The sequence below is a fragment of the Lucilia sericata genome, unplaced genomic scaffold, assembly GCF_015586225.1.
Source record: "Lucilia sericata isolate MDLA Ls3-8-SP2 unplaced genomic scaffold, ASM1558622v1 Contig000443F_arrow, whole genome shotgun sequence".
In the NCBI taxonomy this organism is placed as follows: domain Eukaryota; kingdom Metazoa; phylum Arthropoda; class Insecta; order Diptera; family Calliphoridae; genus Lucilia; species Lucilia sericata.
The window spans coordinates 167,648-180,426 of record NW_023994458.1 but is presented as its reverse complement, the minus strand read 5'-3'; the positions used below and the strand labels follow the sequence as shown (position 1 = coordinate 180,426).

The 12,779-nt window shown below is 29.7% G+C and overlaps 1 protein-coding gene across 2 annotated transcripts in view; it reads left to right on the top strand.

Annotated features, from left to right (window-relative positions):
• LOC119604918 (formin-J) overlaps nucleotides 1-12,779 on the top strand; it is a 147,114-nt gene that overhangs the window by 97,264 nt on the left and 37,071 nt on the right. For both annotated transcript variants that reach the window (XM_037957827.1, XM_037957828.1), the window contains exons 3-4: nucleotides 1,927-2,639; nucleotides 6,151-6,310. In XM_037957827.1, the coding sequence (XP_037813755.1) occupies nucleotides 2,457-2,639; nucleotides 6,151-6,310 (343 nt within the window). In that variant the 5' untranslated portion in view covers nucleotides 1,927-2,456. The remainder of the gene's footprint in view (nucleotides 1-1,926; nucleotides 2,640-6,150; nucleotides 6,311-12,779) is intronic.

Genomic DNA, 12,779 nt, shown 5'->3' with positions numbered 1-12,779 from the left:
TGACAACAAATTTTTCTTTAGATTTCTGATATTTTTTAACAAATTGTTGCTTATTCTATTCTAACTTAATTTGTCCATCCATTTAGTGTCGATCGATGATCTTTTCAGACGTTAATTTCAATCAGTTCGAAGTTCTTCTAGCAACAAATATTCAGGTCTTTTCAGACTTCAATTGTAAATCGATCTGGCAACAAATTTTAGTTACGATCGTTGATCTTTCCTGCAAATTATTTCTGACTCAATTTTCAAGTTATTCTTTTCAATCGTTTTTGCTTTGATCTCTTTTCATACTCCAATACAATTACATAAAGAATCGTGTAGCGATAAATTTTTGTTACGATTGCTTCAATTTAGGCCTCTATTCTGGTCTTTAGAGACTTCAATTGTAGATCGATCTGATAACAAATTTTAGTTACGATCGCTGATCTTTTTAAATAATTTATTCTACATCAAATTCAGCCTTATAATTGTAGCTTTGATCACTGATCTTTTCATCATCTAACTTCAGATGAATGATCTTCTAGCAATAAATTTTTGTTACGATCGCTGATGTTTTTCAACGATTTGTTTCTGATTCTATTTCAACTTAATCTATCAATCAATCAATTTAGCGACGATCGATTATCTTTTCAGACTTTAATTTCAAGCATCGATATCTGATCCTTTCATACTATAATTACACATTTAACTGACAACAAATTTTTCTTTCGATTTCTTATCTTTTCTAACAAATTGTTGCTTATTCTATTCTAACTTAATTTGTCCATCCATTTAGTGTCGATCGATGATCTTTTCAGACGTTAATTTCAATCGAAGTTCTTCTAGCAACAAATATTCAGGTCTTTTCAGACTTCAATTGTAAATCGATATGGCAACAAATTTTAGTTACGATCGTTGATCTTTCCTGTAAATTATTTCTGACTCAATTTTCAAGTTATTCTTTTCAATCTTTTTTGCTTTGATCTCTTTTCATACTCCAATACAATTACATAAAGAATCGTGTAGCGATAAATTTTTGTTACGATTGCTTCAATTTAGGCCTCTATTCTGGTCTTTAGAGACTTCAATTGTAGATCGATCTGATAACAAATTTTAGTTACGATCGCTGATCTATTTAAATAATTTATTCTAAATTAAATTCAACTTTATAATTGTAGCTTTGATCACAGATCTTTTCATCATCTAACTTCAGATGAATGATCTTCTAGCTATAAATTTTTGTTACGATAGCTGATGTTTTTTAACAAATTGTTTCTAATTCTATTTTAGCTTAATCTATCAATCAATCAATTTAGCGACGATCGATGATCTTTTCAGACTTTAATTTCAAGCATCGATACCTGATCCTTTCATATTACAATTGAACATCTAACTAGAAACAATTTTTTCTTTAGATTTCTGATTTGTTTAACAAATTGTTGCTTATTCTAACTTAATTTGTCAATCCATTTAGTGTCGATCGATGATCTTTTCAGACGTTAATTTCAATCAGTTCGAAGATCTTCTAGCAACAAATATTCGGGACTTCAATTCTAGATCGATCTGATCTTTTCTGCAAATTATTTCTGATTCAATTTTCAACTCACTCTTGTCAATCTATTTTGCTTTGATCTCTTTTCATACTCCATTACAATCATATAGAGGATCGTGTAGCGATAAATTTTTGTTACGATTACTGATCTTTTTATAATCTTGTTTCATTTTAAATGAATTCGTACATATAACTTGAGGAAATGTTTAGATTGACTAATGACAACTTTTCAGCTTGACATTTTGTGAAATTTAAGACAATTTAAGGAACTGTCATTTAGTCACTTATAAGGTATACAATTTTAAAACAATTATTATTCAATTAACTAACTTAAAACCCAATTACATACTTTAATTAATTACATTTTCTCTCTCTCTCTCTCTTTCTTTTTACAGATTTTCCACCAGAAAAAAAAAACAAAATATGAAAAAAAGAACAAAAACAACAAGAAGAAAATCTCTATATTAACAAATGTCAACCATGTTAATTTATGCAATTGCATTATTACCACTAATTGACAATTCTAAACAAGTCGTCATTAAATGACAACACGTTCCTTATTGTTTTTCAACTTCTACATCAAACCTATCAACCAACCAACTGGCTGGCTGTTACTTGCAACAAAGAAACCAACTGCAACAAAATTATAGAAAAAGAAAAAAGACAAAACATTAAAAATCCATAAAAAATACAACTATATATATAATTAACACAAAAATTTAAACAGCCGCAGTCATTGACAACAATTTAAACCCTCGAATTTAAAGTTTATTAACACCAATTTATTTTCCTATTTATTTTAATACGAAACGGAAATCCATAAAAGGGCTGTTATTTTATTTTTTTTCGTACAAGTTAGTGGCGACACTAACTCTTGTCTTCCTTTTTGGCCCACAAAAATTAAAACCAAAAACATTCATTCACAATGGACTCACGCATCGGCCTGGATTACATTGTCGAAAATCGTGATTATATTTCGAAATTAGGCACCGCATTGGATACGAACAATGTTGTGGTTAAGAAGCAAGTCTTTGAATTACTATCAGCTTTATGTGCGTATAATGCCGATGGTTATGCTCGTGCCATAGAAACATTAGAATATTATAAGGTAAGTTCGGCTTTTTGTATTAATTTAAATAAATTTATCCACAGACATGTTTGAAATCTATAATTAGGAATAGTCAATTTTCACGCTCCTTTAATATTTTTTGGAATTATTAAGATTGAGCAAATTTGGATAACCAAAGATCGATAATTAAAGCTAAAGAAGATCGATAAAAAACGCTACAATTAAAGATAAACAAGTAAGAAAGTATAGTCGGGCGTGGCCGACCATATGATACCCTACACCAGTTATGAATATTAAATGTGATTTATTTTTCATAATATCGCATTTATCTTCAATATTCCCTTGTTCCGATACATTTAAGCAATTTATGGATGAAAAACTAATTTTCTGAAAGAGGCTTTATAATGGGGGCTAGGGGCAAATATGGACCAAGCCCGATAAAATTTTGTGAATATATTTATATTTACATAATATTTTATTGTGCTGAATTTCATCGCGATATTTGTGTTTATAAGTTAATTTGGGACATTCAAGTAATTTTCTGAAGGGGACTTTGTATGGGAGCTAGGGTCAAATGGGGCCCGATCTTTATGAAATTTGGCAGGGTTATCAAGACTTCTATAAAACTTAGTTATGCCGTATTTAACATAATTATGAGCTCAGAAGCCCTTTTCGGGGGTTCTGTTCTATGGGGGCTAGGTGAAATAATGGACCGATTTTAACCATTTTCAATAGGCTTCGTCCTTGGGTCAAATAAAACATGCGTGCCAAATTTCATCCAATTATCTTGAAAATTGCGACCTGTAGCTTGCGCACAAGGTTTACATGGACAGCCAGCCAGCCAGCCAGACGGACGGACGGACGGACATAGCTTAATCGACTCAGAAAACGATTCTAAGCCGATTGGTATACTTTAAGGTGGGTCTAGGACGAATATTTTTATATGTTACAAACATCAGCACAAATCCAATATACCCTCCCCACTTAAGTGGTGTAGGGTATAAATATTATTATCAAAATATCCACAAATAAAACTGAACATTTTTATTAAAATAATCTACAATTTAACTAAAACAAATCGTTGAAAAGATCAGTGATCGAAGCTAAAACAGGATTATAAAAAGATCAGTGATCACAGCAAAACCTATGATAGATTATTTTATTTTGAATATAAAATTAGACTTGGTTCCCATGAAGATCAGTAATGGAGTACAAAAAGATCAACAGAAAGATCACCGATTAAATATTTCATAACTTCAAAAAAGATCACCGATTAAAGCTCCAAACTCCAAACAAATATCTCCAATTGAACCTAATAAAAGATCTCGGATTAAAGTTAAAATTGATTGGTAAAGACAGTTTAAAGATTGAAGTCCTTAATTGGATAAAAAAAAGTACAACACTGAAGCACAAACTTGTTGGCTAAAGATCAATAATTAACCCTAAAAGACATCCATAAAAATTGTTCCATAAAAAGATCAGTGAATAAAACTATTTAGAATAAATTATTGAAAACTTAAACTAGTTGTTAAAATAATCTACAATTTTTACCAAATTATAAAGATCATTCAAATAAATAATATATTATAAAGAGATCAATGATCGTAGCAAAAATTGTTAAGAGAAAGATCGTGGATTAAAGCATTACAATCAAAGCAGCAAATTGCTTTCCAAATGATCAGTAATAAGCTAAAATTTGAGTACAAAAAGATCTTAACAATCAAAGCTGTAATGATCAGTGATCAATGCTAAAATTGGAGTACGATAAAATTGATCGTGGCAAAAAGTTTGTAGACTTAATGAACCCCAATTCATTTAAAAGTTGAGTAAATTATGCATCAATCTAAGCTATTAATGGTTCACAAGAAGATCAGAAATTAGTGATAAGAAGATCTTAACAATCAAAGCAGTAATGATCAGTGATCAATGCTAAAATTGTAATACGATCAAAGATCAGTGATCGTTGCAAAAACTTTATGGACAAAAAGATCTGGATCATCAAGATCATTTAGCATCGAACGTATTCCAATTTAGTATCCATTGCTGATCTTTATAGAATTACATTTTCACTTAAATCACTGATCAATAAAGATTGTAGTGTGAGAGAAAGTGGATTAAAGCATAACAAGCAATTGATTTCCAAATGATCAGTGATCAAAGCTAAAACTGGAGTACGAAAGGAGAATGAAAAGTTAAGTAAATTAAGCAGCACTTAAAACTTGAAATGAGAAAATTATCAGAAGATCAGAAATTGTTGAAAGAAAGATCCTGGATTGGAATTTTAACATAAAAACTTAATAATCAAAGCAATAATTGGTTTACAAAATCATAAGTGATCAAAGCTGAAATTGAATTACGAAAAGATCAGTGATCGTAGCAAAAATTTTATGAATTCAGTCAAAAGTTGAGTAAAATATCAAATATGTAAATGATTTTCAATAAGATCAGTGATGGAAGCAAAATTACGATTGAAGCTATAAAGATTAGCGATCAAAACCAAAATCGCTTAAAATAAGTCGTTAAAATATTATACGATCTTTAATAAAACAATGTTAGAAAAAAGATCAATGATCGATGCAAACATTTGTGATAGAAAGTTCCTGGATTTGAGCTAAAACGGGAGCATAAATAGTTTACAATTAAAGCAGTAATTGCCTCAGATGAAGATCAGCGATCAAAGCTTAAATTGAAGTACGATAATATCACCGCTCATAGCAAAAACTTATGGAAAAAAAGAATCAAGATTGAATCAAAAATTGGATCAAATGTGTAGCAATATCAAGGCGATCAGTGATTGCGAATAATATAGATTTCGAAAAATATCCTTGATCCAGCAATATAATTGTATTATAGAAAGAAAACATGATCAAAAATAGAAAGAAGTTCTGCGATTAAAGCCTATAAAAGATCATCAATCAAAGTGGAAATTAGAATACTAAAGGATCAGTGATCATAGCAAAAATTGATTAACAGTATGATCCAAAATTAAGGTCAAAAATGCCATAACAAGTTTAACGATTTAAATTATAATACGATCAGTAATCGAAACCAAAAATTTGTAGTACAGAATTTAAGCGATCGTGGCAGTAATGGGTTCTCAAGAAGATCAGTAATAGAAACTAAAAATTGAAGGAACAATTCTAAACTAATTATTTTTTTAAGTTTAGATAAAAATCTACCAAAAGGATCAGTGATCGTGACAACAATTAGTTGAAAAATATCAGATGTTAAATGATCGTGGCAATAAAAGGATCACAAGAAGATCAGTGATAGAAAATACAAATTGATGAAACAATTCTAAACTATTTTTTTAAGTTAAGATAAAAATCTACCAAAAGGATCAGTGATCGAGACAACAATTAGTTGGAAAATATTTTTAATATTACTGTCTAACAGAAATATCCAGAACAGAAGCTTAAAAATGGATCACAAAAAGTTCAGTAAGCTAAGCTTTAAGTTTATAAGATCAACGATCAGGAATATTTTGAAAAAATGTCCATTATTAAAATCAATTACTAATTCTCTCATTTCTCTCTTACTTTCTTTCTAGAATCTCAAAAATGAACGATATCGCTTTAAAATTGTTATCAACGAATTGGAAAAAACAACAACGATTGAATATCAAGTTGCCCTTTTGGCATTTATTAATTGTGTGATCATTTCGGCAGCTACACTACAAGATCGCATTAGAATACGAAATGAATTTATAGGTAAGTGGAGCATAATAAGTCTTGAGCAAATAACTAAAAATAAACAAAATCCATATAAAGAAAACAAAACAACTATTATTAAACTCATTAACAATTATTTAAGTATTGTAATTAAAAAAGGCGTATGTGTGTAGAGCATAATACTAACAAAACCGCAGTAACAGTAAGTCAAAAACCTTATTTGACAATGACACCACACGACAGAGAATAATAACGGATCAAAAGTTTAATGCAAAATATAAAATCACAATAGAAAATGACATAACAAAACTGACTAAATGAATATTTTTTCCTCAACTCTCAATAAGGAATTGAAGACCAAAACAACAAGCGTTTGGCCATTTAATTGTTTATTTCTATTCGATCACATTAACTCAGAAGCATTTAATATTAAATTCAAAATTTGTTTTTCAAAATCAAGTGTTAACAAAACCATTGACTGGCAAACACCTTCACATTATGCGGGTGAATAACATCTCGTCTTTAATATCAATACAATCAATGGCTTAAAAAACCCATTGATAGTAAGTAGCATGGTGTAAAAATACTACTAACCAATGAACCATAAATATCAAGCGTGAGTACACGATTTTACATACACACATAAAACCAGCAAATTTATGGTTAGTTTTTTTTCAAATTTGTTTTATGCGAATTTAAAGAAAAATATACAAAAAAATCAATAAACCAAAACAACTTTAACTGAGAATTCAACGCCAAATTTATAAACAAACTTAACCCTATAAGGGAAAAGGGGTTTGTTTGCCAAAAACGTTATTTAACGGTGTTAATTTAAATATAAAAAATTTCATTAAAATAAACCGTTACACTTGTTGATGCCCATTTTAAAATAGAAACAAGTATTTTAATTAAAATTTGTTGTAGTTAATTAAATAATAGAAAAATGGCATAAACATTAGCAAATTTAAAAAAATATTTGACGCCTAGTAGCCTTTCCCTTAACTGATCATAAAGATCACTTGCGATATTAGATCTGTAGATCTTAATAGACTTTGCACTTTATTCATTTATCTTTGTGATACTCCTTGAAAAGCTTTCTAAACTTCTTTTTTAAATTCGCAAGATCACAGATCTTTTCTAGTTTACTTTTAGCTTATCACGAAGATCACCTTAGCTTTTATAGTTGACGTTTTTATAATCTATTCCTTGCTTTGATCGTTGATAGTTTTACCATCCAATTTCATCTTCAATGAAAGTTCTTCTTTGTATGTATTAATCAATGTCCATTTTGATTGAAAAGTTCTAAAACAAACTCGATCATCAAGATCACTTGAATCAGTAATCGAAAAAGATCACTTGCGATCTTAAACATTTAAAATTTAACTGGAGATCTTTATAGATTATAACTTAATAATACTCCATGAAACACGCTCAACACTTCGTTTTTAATTTCGCAAGATCACAGATCTTTTCTAGTTAACTTTTTGGTTATCTCGAAGATCACTTTAGCTTTTATAGTTGACGTTTTTATAATCTATTCCTTGCTTTGATCATTGATAGTTTTACCATCCAATTTAATCTTCAATCAAAGTTCTTTGTATGTATTAATCAATGTTTATTTTGATTGAAGAGTTCTAAAACAAACTCGATCATCAAGATCACTTAGAACCACTTGAATCAGTAATCAAAAAAGTTTACTTGCGATTTTAAATATTTAAAATTTAACTGGAGATCTTTATAGATTATAACTTAATTCACACCATTAAACTCTATTATAGTTCAAGTTTTTATAAGTTTTTATAATCTATTCCCCGCTGCGATCATTAATAGTCCGACAATCCAATTTCATCTTCAATCGAAGATTTTTGTATCGATATCTATTTTGATTTAAGAGTTGAAAAACAAACTAGATCATCAAGATCTCTTAGGATCAAAAGTATTCCAATTTAGTATCAAAATCACCTTACGTTAGATTCCTTACGACATAAGATGGTTAAAAGACTAGGATTTATCTCTATTATACATCATAAAACTCTCTCAATAGTTATTTTTAACATCGGAAGATCGAGAGCTTTTAAAGTCCGCTTTTAGCTTCTTTTGATGATCATTTCATAGCTCTTATCGTTGAGTTTTTTACAATACATTCTTGAATAGATCATTGATATTTTCACACTATAATTTTATCTTCAATCGAAGATCACTTATCAATCCATTTCTGAATGAGATTTTAAACTCGATCATTAAGGTACACTATTCCAATTTCAACAGCTGATCTTTGTAGAGTTCAATTTTCACTTAAATCACTGATCTCTTCTACAAAATTTTGCACTTTCCACAGTTCATTGTTTCATTTCATTCTTAAATCATTTTCAATTTAAACTTTCATCGAAGATCTCTTCATGATTCAATTATAGTAGACCTTTATAGATCTAATACACCCTTCATTAGAATTAGCGATTGGTCGTTACTGAAACCAGCTTTAGCTTCAATTACAGATCATTATGAAATTGATCAGTGATCTTTACAAAAAACTCAACGCAGCGTTATTGGTTGATCTTTAGAGAATCGTTTATTAATTATTCTTTTTATTAAAGCTTTACACTTTCATAGATTTGTGATTTTTTGCTGACAATTTTTAGTTTCGTTTGGTCACGATCACTGATAATTTTTTTGTTAACAAATTTTCGGTTGGATTGTATATATTTTAATCAACTAATTTTAAACTTTATAAATGATCTTTTTTTGAACTAATATTAACTTTGATCACTGATACTTTTATCAACCAATATTAACTTGGATTTTAAGTTTAATCACTGATCTTCATTTCGATCACAATATAACTTTTGATCACAGATCCTTTTATTTCAATAAATGATCTTTTTGTTGATTTAATTTTAAGTTTTATCACTGATATTATGATCCACCAGTTATGGATCACTGATATTTTCATCTACAAGTTATTGATCACTGATCTTTTTATCAGACAATACATATTAGCTTCAACACAAATCCTTTTATCAAGCCATATAAGCTTCGATAAATGTTTTTTTTTATGTTTAGTCTCAATCTCAAATCTTTCGATCCGATCAGTGATCATTTTGTCCATTACTATTAGCTTTGATCACTAATAATTTTGACAACAAATATCAGACAATGTAAACTTGGATCAATGATCTTTTGTAAACCAATTTTTGCTCTTATCATTGTTACTTTTGTGATCCAATTTTAACGTCGATCGCAGATCTTTTTGTCAAACAATATTAACTTCGAAGATCTTCTTTTGTCAAACAATTTTTGCCACTTATTCTTTTGACATTCATAGACAGCTCCTTCTACAACCAATATTAGCTGTGTTCACTGTTCTTATTCTCAACAAATTTTAGCTTCGATAGCTAAACTTTTTATAAAATAATACTTAACTTCGATAATTTGATCGATGGTCTATTTGCAATCAATCTTAACTACGATCTTAGCTTAGCTTTGCTTTGATCACTGATATTTTTGTTTGTCATTTCAGCTTTGATCACTGATCCCTTGTAAATTAGTTTCTGATTCGATCACTAATCTTTTTATGGGCAAATTTAAACTAGAGGTGGGACATGCGATCACTGATCACTGTTTATCAAACAATGATAGCGTTGATCACGGATCGTTTAAGCTATGATCACTGATCTTTTTGTCAACCAACTTTAGATTCGATCACTGATCTTTTTGCATTCAGTTTGAACTTCGTTCGCTCATTTATTTGCAAATAATTTTAGCTGCGATCAACCAGTGATCTCTTTGTTTATAGATTTTAGCTTTGATCGCTGATCCTTAGTATCACTCATTGTTCTTTTGTCAACCATTTTATCTTTGATCTTTTTAATATAATTTTCATGCAATCGTAGATTAGTTGTAATACTCACAAATACTCGCAGGTTTCTTGCGAAAATCCTACTAAGCTTGACTTGTCAAAGCTTTAACTGCAAAACAGAGATACAAGCCGATGCAAAATGATTGGCGGCGAAGGCGCTACCATTTTAAGTCGGCGGCGGCGGCTTATTATAGAAAATATCGGCGGCGGCTAAATTGTCGGCTCAATTTTAATATTACAGGCGGCCAGCCGCCGCCGATTTGAGCCGTCTCGGCTTGTATCTGTACTGCAAAACCATAATCATGATAGTAGATCTTAGCTTTAATCATAGATCTTTTAAGGAGTTCAATTCTTTCTTTTTTATCTTTTCAAACTACTTACAACCCTCAAAGGGTTAACAAAGATTATCACAAACTACTTGTTTATTTACATTTCATTGAAGTTTTAGCGGCATAAAATCTTATAAGAGTAAGTAGCATTTTGCGCCATAACCTTGACCAACAGTTCTGGCAAAAGCGAAGTTAAAAAAATAACCATAAAAAAACGGCTGTTGACGAATGATGACGTTAGCACATTAACTTCAAAATTTTACCTATAAACATATAATTTTAATAAGCCTCCAGCTACTTAGAGAAGATAAACAATAAGAAGTTGAAGTAGTAGTCACAAAAACCTTTTTTTTCCTAAGTAATGAACCGCAACAAATGGCCATAAAACAAATTTTAACACGTGTATTAACGATTTAATGATGAGGAGGCTGTCGTTTTAAGTTACAACTAATTATATGGCTTAAATAGTTAACCCTATATTATGAAATCAATATAATAGTTAAAATTTATATTTTGTAGTTATTTTTTTTTTGTAACTAGACAAGTAAATTTTTTATTAATTTCATTATTAGTGAGTGTATGATTTTGGTATGATTAAGCAGCTTCCGGTTATTCCTAAATGGTTATACATATTATTATTTTTTTCTCTCTTTTTTTATTTTTTAAGCTTAAAATATTTATTTAATTTATTTAATTTCACCTGCCTTTTTAAATAAATAAACAAGTCTTCCTTTTTGGGTTTATTTGACGTAGAAACTTGCCTCTGAGTCTTTCTGTTTGTTCCCAATTTATTTCAACAATTAATTGTCTTGGTCTTGGGGTATTTTGTTGTAATTAAAAACAATAGATGTTATTTATTGTTAAACGTTTGTTGTTGTGTTTTTTATGTTTTTGTGTGGAAAAAAAATTTTAAATTTTTGTTTATAAACGACACTGGCATAAAGGAAACTTTGTTTGTGTTATGGAAATTTTTTTGAACAAAGATTTGAGTTAATCAATTTAACAAACGGTATTGAAAATGCTCAATTTATTGTTGCTTGGATTTTTAATAGAGGTGGGGCATGCGATCACTGATCACTATTTAACAAACAATGATAGCATTGATCACCGATTCTTCAAGCTATGATCACTGATCTTTTTGTCAACCAACTTTAGATTCGATCACAGATCTTTTTGCATTCAGTTTGAACTTCAATCACTCATTTATTTGCAAATAATTTTAGCTGCGATCACTGATATTTCTATCAAACATTTTTAACTTTAACCAGTGATCTCTTTCTTCATACATTTTTGCCTTGATCGCTGATCTTTTTGCATTCAGTTTGAACTTCAATCACTCATTTATTTGCAAATAATTTTAGCTGCGATCACTGATATTACTATCAAACATTTTTAACTTTAACCAGTGATCTCTTTCTTCATACATTTTTGCCTTGATCGCTGATCCTTAGAATCACTCACTGTTCTTTTGCCAACCATTTTATCTTCGATTACAGATATTTTTCTCTACCGATTCGTCTTTAACTTCGATCACTGATATCTTCGCAACACATATTATATTCTATTACTGTTCTTTTTGTCAACCAATTAAAGCTTGGATCACTGATCTTTTATAAAAAAATTATTGGTGCAATCACTGATATTTTTCCGAGTCAATTTTAACATCGATCGGTGATTTGATAACTTTATTTTGGCAAACAATTTTAGCGTCAATCACTTCTCATTTTGCTATTCATATACAGCTCCTTCTACAACCAATATTAGCTTCGATCACTCTTCTTATTCTCAACAAATTTTAGCTTCAATAGCTAAACTTTTTATCAAACAATACTTAATTTCGATCTCTGATATTTAGTCAAAACCTTTTAGTTTTGATTAATAATCTTGCTACAATCAATCTTAATTAAGATCACTGATCTTTTTGCCTTAATCGCTGATTCTTTTGCAACCAATATTAGCTACGATCACTGGTCTTTCTGCCAACCAATTATAGCTTGGATCGCTGATCTTTTTTGTAAATTAATTATCGCTCTAATCACCGAATTTTAGGAACCTATTTTAGCTTCGATCGCTAATATTTTTGCTAATCAATATTAACTACAATGAAAATGTTCTATTTTAACGTCGATCACTTATCATTTTGACATTCAGTTACAACTCCAACTCCAGCTTTGATCACTGTGCTTTTTATCAACTAGTGTTATCTTCGGTCACTGATCTTTTTATCCACCAATATACGTTTCCATCAGTACTTTCCATCTTTAACTGATATTTTTGTCAATATGTTGTATCTTGATCCTTTTGCAACCTTTAAGCAATGATC